The sequence below is a fragment of the Somniosus microcephalus genome, chromosome 2 (assembly GCF_052327205.1).
Source record: "Somniosus microcephalus isolate GS21.2 chromosome 2, FLI_Smic_1.0, whole genome shotgun sequence".
In the NCBI taxonomy this organism is placed as follows: Eukaryota; Metazoa; Chordata; class Chondrichthyes; order Squaliformes; family Somniosidae; genus Somniosus; species Somniosus microcephalus.
Window position 1 is genome coordinate 105,961,366 of NC_140988.1, and position 6,575 is coordinate 105,967,940.

The 6,575-nt window shown below is 41.7% G+C and overlaps 1 protein-coding gene across 1 annotated transcript; it reads right to left on the reverse strand.

Annotated features, from left to right (window-relative positions):
• Positions 1-863: 863 nt before the first annotated feature.
• sfrp2 (secreted frizzled-related protein 2) lies at positions 864-5,884 on the reverse strand. Its single transcript, XM_085961422.1, has 3 exons — positions 5,103-5,884; positions 3,566-3,646; positions 864-2,643 (listed from the first exon to the last, which is right to left on the reverse strand). The coding sequence occupies exons 1-3, from the start codon at positions 5,602-5,604 to the stop codon at positions 2,339-2,341; spliced, it is 888 nt and encodes a 295-aa protein (XP_085817548.1). The 5' UTR covers positions 5,605-5,884; the 3' UTR covers positions 864-2,338.
• Positions 5,885-6,575: the final 691 nt, after the last annotated feature.

The following is a 6,575-nucleotide window of genomic DNA, read 5'->3' on the forward strand; positions in this document are numbered from 1 at the left end:
AGATTTAAGGTGATTGGCAAAAGTACCGGAGGCAACATGAGGAAATGTTTTTTTCACACGCATTGTTGTCATTTGGAATGTACTACCTGAAAGGGTGGTGGAAGCAGATTCAATAGTAACTTTCAAATGGGAATTGGCTAAGTACTTGAAGGGGAAAAAATATGGCTTTGGGGAAAGAGCAAGGGAGTGGGACTAATTGGATAGCTCTTTCAAAGAGCCAGCACAGGTCGATGGGCTGAATGGTCTACTTCTGCATCATTCAATGATTGTGTGATTTTCTGACCTTCATATCAATTTGCCCCCTGATCAGCTGACCTAAATTATTCAGCGGATTGCATTGGTTGCTACACAGACAATATATCCATGACGTATATTGTACTTACATAGCATGCTTATATATTAGGTACTGCAAAATCCACCAGTAGCAATGTTTCAGTCATAGGTACTAGTGATTTCTTATACTAATGGATTATTTAATTTATTAGGGTCTCCTAGTTGCTGCACAAGTCTCTGACGCATTATTTTGAAAAGATGGTCTGTATTTTCCAGATGCCAGATGCCTGATCATTCCCATACCTTATTCTCCACTCGCTTATTCGTTTAGTCTAGTTACTAAAATGTGGCACCATCGTGATGCTAGCTACCTCCCCCTCCCCTCTACCTTCACAGAAACGTCCCAGCACGTTTCTTATATCGGTGGTACAAAACCCATGACCTAGTGTTTTTAAAAAAAAAGTTCTTGTATAATTTGCGTGGCTATGAAGGATTTTCTTCCCTACAGTTTTTGATTTAACACCTGTGCCCTTAGGGTTAAAAGAAACTGCAGCATGCTCCTTAATACATTTTGTCATACTAACCGAAACTTGTTTATACCCAGTCTTTATTTCAGGCAAGTGATTTTAACAGGACGTCCAAACAACTTCAGAAAGACGACAGATTTGGGTACATTTACGAACACGGGAATCCAATAACAAGACGTCTATGTACAAGAATATACTGTTTATCTGAATTATTTACAAAGACACAAAGCAATATTTACAACCCTTGCAGATAATAATTCAGTTGGATATTTTACAATAATGCCGATTAAATTGTAGTTTGCAATAAATCGAGATGCAAGGAAACAAGTTAGAGAGGCGCCCAGAACTCACCATCAGTTCTTAGCTTTACACAGGAGTATCAGATTTATAAATTATATTATTCAAAAGGTAGCGGTGGTTGCTTACTTTGCTTAAAATACAGAAGTCCTACTGGTTGACCCCGAACAAATTACTACTTCAGTCTCAAATGTATATATTTTACTAGGCTTATCGGTGCAGAAACCGTTACTATACGTCACATGTTTTATTTAAAAGATGTTACCAAATGGTTTAGAATGCATTAAAGATATTCGATGCAAAATCTAAGTATTTGCATAAAAACGCCAAACGTCTCGGACCAATCTTTGCACCTTTTTTTGGCAGATGCATTTACACTTGGATGTATTTAGTATAGGAATATAAACAACGCTCCAACTAACTGCAACTTTTCCAGCACTCACTTTGGTTTCGAATAAAGTAATATTTGAGAATTTATTATTTGGCCGTGTTTTGTTGGATGTGTTAACTTTGACTAATGACAATTCCCTAACGTAAGTATAGCTACTAGATTCTATGGCAGTGGTGGTAAACGTCAGTGCTACAGCAGTGTGCGGAGGGTCGTTAGTGGAAATCGCCGAATTTTCTATGCTTCAAACATAGCCGACTTCAGATATTGAAGTGCTTATGGTTAAAGGTATCTGCAATTCAAGAGACTCACTGGAGAAGATTGTTTCCAAATATAAAAAGAGATTTTAAAATTCTCCAACATGTGATATAGCCGGTCAAATTCCTTTTGAGACGGGATCTCTGAAGATACAATTTTTTCATTTAAAAATCAATTTTTGAGTCTCTGGTTTCAAGGTAAGAGTGGCATCCTTGATGCTTGTTTGACAAAATGATATGGCTACAGCGTGTTTCTTATATATGTATATATATAAATCAAATCAACACTGATGTACCAGAGCATGAAACGAAAAACCCCAAGTCATATAAAAAGGATTGTTTTGGGCGAAATGATCCTGTTGGGACTATAGAAAGGAGCTGATATATTAAAAATACAACAGGCTATCGTCTTTACAACTTATCGTCTGCAATTCATTATATTAATGATGGTCTCTCAGTTTAAACGCCGTTTAATGAGAAGTATGTTTGTTTCAAAGGACAGTAATACCCTATTAATATCATTAAAAAAATGCTAACAAACGTAAACCGCGTGGACTGCGGGTTTTTAGTGTTACACTCGGCAAACAGGTCGCTGTTTAACACTGCAGTTTGCGGATGCTGCGAGCAATTCTCTTAAACTCTCGCTGCCCTTTCTGCCATCTCTTCACCGAGGTTATGACCAGGTTCCCATCGAGCTTTTGTCCCATCACTAAGTAGGGGGCATTGATGTCGTTCATCTCGTCGCAGGTACACTGCAGGCCATCCTTCAGCCACAATACACTTCTCTTCAGATCCTTCTCGGTCACTCCATTCAGCTTGTAAATAGTCTTGCTTTTTGTCTCGGGGACGATCTTTGTGTCCCCATTGATGTAGGAAATCTCTTTCACTTTTATCTTCAAAGCTAATTAGGAAAGGATTAAAAATATGACATGTTAACGCGTCTGGTGGTGGAGGGGTGGCGGTGTTGCCACGGATAACCCAAATGAAACTGTCAAGATGACAAGACTGATAAATGTGGGGAACAGGTGGCTTCGTTTCCAGCACTGGGGCCAGTAATGTGAAACCGAATAAAAGAGAGAAAGGTTCTTACAGTCAGTGGTGGAATGTGCAGAATTCCAGCCTTCATAATCAGAAAATTATTTGTAACAAAACGCATATGCTACCGGGTGCTGGGGAGACGGCGCCTTTCCTCCGTCCTAGCTCTCGCTTCCTTCCCAATCACTTACGATCCAGAGCTCCATGCGTCAAACTGCAGCGTCAAAAACAACGCCAACGTTTGAAACCTCATAACCCGCAAGCCAGTCAGCAGCTGGTAACATTTGGTATGTATTTCATCAGAACTGTGAATCAATAAAACACAGGCTCTCGCTTGTAAAACAAGCCAGCCACTCGACTGTGAGCATTTTACCAGTGCCCCCTTTTTTTCAGAGCACCTTCCTCATCGGTGTCACGTATTCAGGACTTCAATCTTGACCTGGCTAAATACTGTACCTCGGTTTCTTGAACCTACTGAGTTAGGTTTGTCAGTATCGCTAGTTGGACAATGTCTTTCCCCCTGGGTAATTAAGAGAAGATTGTGTGGAGGGGAACATTGCACTTCATGCTGGACGTTTGATTAAATGAAACCACGGGGTTTCTTTTTAAAGGCAATGTTGAAACAGCGTTTGGTGAAATCACACTCCCTGTTATTGGAACAGCAAGAAAACAGGCAAGCAGCAAGAAAGCACACAGGATTCGATTTACAGCCAGTTATAAACAAGCAGCCAACATTAATGGACTTGTCCCATTCCCTCCGTGAAGCTTTTGGGAAAACCGCAACTTACCAAAATCATTTTTGCAGTAGTTCTCGACAATTTCGTTGTCGTTTTGCTCTCTGTCTTTGCAAGCGTCGCAGATTTTTGGTTCTGAAAAGCAGTGCACGTGCATCGATGAATGCTTTTTGTATTCTCAGACTGCACAGTTTTATCTTGGACTCTAATTCTGGGTATGGTCCCAGCGCAGGCAAGATTTAATTATTACAGCCTGGACTTTCCACCTTCTTTATAGCTTCCAGATTTTCCACGGGTTTTGCTATTTTTATGAAGTGAACTATTTTTTATGAAGTATTTAAATACCTCCGGTTACCATTTCCCTCCCGGAATATGCTTAGAAGAAATGATCCTCACCGGGAAGATTGCGCAGCGCATTAAAGAGAAATGAAAGGATCAGCTGGGGCTCTTTCCACGGATTTCGAGCCTGAGGTACTGGGGCCACTGCCCCTCGCTACAAACTGCGCGCTTGCCCCAGATGGGACGGGAATAAACACAATAGTAAATCAAATGGACCGTGGATTGTTCTTTAAAACAAACGATAAAAAGCGAAGTGCTCCTCCTATTCGGTCACAAGTGCTCAAAAGGTCTTCACAATTTAAATGGATGCGCTGTTGGGTCCCGACTGCCCACTGTGACGCTTTGTACGGCACAGTCATAGGCAAAGCTCCTAAATTTGCATTCGCCGATCGCTTTTAAATGCATTGCTTTGTTTTCTCCCTTTAAAACACCCAAGCATTGGAAAAGAGCAGTTTTGGCCAGGGAGAACGATCCTAATTTAAATTTATGATTCACCAGAAGCAGTGAATGTCCTAAAACTCCCAAGTAAGCTTATAAAACAGCAATTCTGACACCAGTCACTTCTCCAGTTGTGGCAGTTGTTAGAAAAAGCCGCGTTGCTCGGTGAATCGCGTCTTAACATCTGCAACACATTAAAACATTTTAAAAAGGACAGCATTCACAAAATACAGATGAAATGTAAGCTGAAATGCTAGCGAAAATCTTGCAAATTCTTTTAAATTATAAAAAAGTACCATTTTGCCGAGCGGTCACTAAGTTTCATTTGATAAGCGAACCAAATATGGATTGATCATTGATTATAAACATTCTGAAATCAAATCACAGCGATTCCTCCTTCCGCTGCTGATATCAGACACTATACAACTAACTCACTGGAGAAACATGCCCACCAGCACTAGAAGCACTAGAAATCGGTACCGACATATGTTTGTTTTTGTAGCAAGTAAGTATTCTGTTTCGAATTAATTTGGTGTCGGTGTATCAGAAAGGTAACTTGGGCATCTCTCTCTTATAGACAGAGAGATGAGATACTATGAGTGTTTCTCAGGGTGTTGCAACCAAAGAGCGAATGCTGTATGAGAGAGAAACAGCATTGTTAGAAAAAAATCCAAATCGAAATTTTAAATCGTCGATATTACATACACACATCTATAATATATGTAAAGTCCACACATTTGATCTATCTTTGGACTTTGCGTCCAGTTAAAAGATACTATTACTTTTCTCAGTTTCGGATTCACTTCAGCCTAACCTTCTTTGGGCGCGGGGACGTGCTCGTTGGAGTCCGCGGGTGGGATGCACAGATCGTTGTCCTCCGGGAAACGATTGCACTCCAGCATGTCGGGCCAGGGGAAACCAAAGGCTGACATGACCGGGGAGCAGCTCTCCTTCACCTGCTCGCAGAGCGATCGGCAGGGCTGGATCGGCTCGTCCAGCTCATCGATGCACACCGGAGCGAAGAGGGAGCACAGGAACTTCTTGGTGTCGGGGTGACACTGCTTCTGTACCAGCGGGATCCAGGAGCTGGCCTGTTGCAGCACCTCCTCCATGGTTTCGTGCCCCAGCAGGTTAGGGAGCCTCATCTCCGGGTATTCGATGCCGTGACACAGCGCCAGGGCGGTGGGTATCGGTTTGCAATTATTGCGCTTGTAGGTGAACTCGGTCTGCCCATAAGAATACATCCCCATCCCTTTGACCGTGTCCAGGTAGAGTGTAGCCAGACAAAGGCAGATTATCGCGCTCAGAGGGCACATTATTACAAAGTTTGCTGCGAAAAGTCGAATTGCTCCTGGCCGATTTTCCCCGCTACTATGATGTGAAATCGACCGACTGATCAGAAGGTAATGGGACTGGCTTCTTAAGGTCTAGTGTTAAAAAGGAATGGGAGGAGTTACTCGGAATAGTTACTGGCCTTCGTTTGATAGGTCGACACAAAAGACGTGGTTATAGCTCCCTTCTTGAGAAGAGAAGACTCGACCAGCAACCAATGTCCTGGCTCTTGTGAGAATTCACACGCTTTATAAATGAAGACAGACTTATTCCCAACGGTGTCTGACCATAGAATGAACCCTCCCACCTACTACTGTTCTGACTGCAGCTACTAAAACTTATTTAAAAAATGATAAAGGATTACCACAGTTGCTGTAATCAAGCCCAGCGGCGATAATGGAGTTGGTAGGAATAAGTCACATTTTAGGGTTAGGATTAACAGAAGCTGGATAGCTTCTTCAAGTAACATAGCCTGACATACACGTAATGCCTAGAACCAAGGAAACCTAGTTTAGGACATCATCATTGTTGAAAAGAGTAATAGAGAAAGTAAGGGTAATTAGGATATATCAGGAGCTTAGAAAAAAACACAGTAAACCTCAGAGGAGTACTGGTTAGGATATTGCAGCTGAGAGAGAAGGTTCGTCAATAGAAAACACATTTTTAGCTATGTGCTGTCCAGCAGATTGGGAGAGCTGTTAAAAAGAAAGAACTTGGATAGTGCCTTTCACATTCACTTTTTGAAACAGAGTGACTGTTGTAGGCAAATGTGACAGCCAATGTGTACACAAGGCCTCACAAACAGCATGAGATAAATGACAGTTTATTTGTTTCTGGTGGTGTTGGTTTGCAGACATCTCATTGGTTTAACATCTCATCCGAAAGACAGCACCTCTGACAGTGCAGCACTCCTTCCATACTGCACTGGAGTGTCAGCCTAGATTTTGTGCTCAAG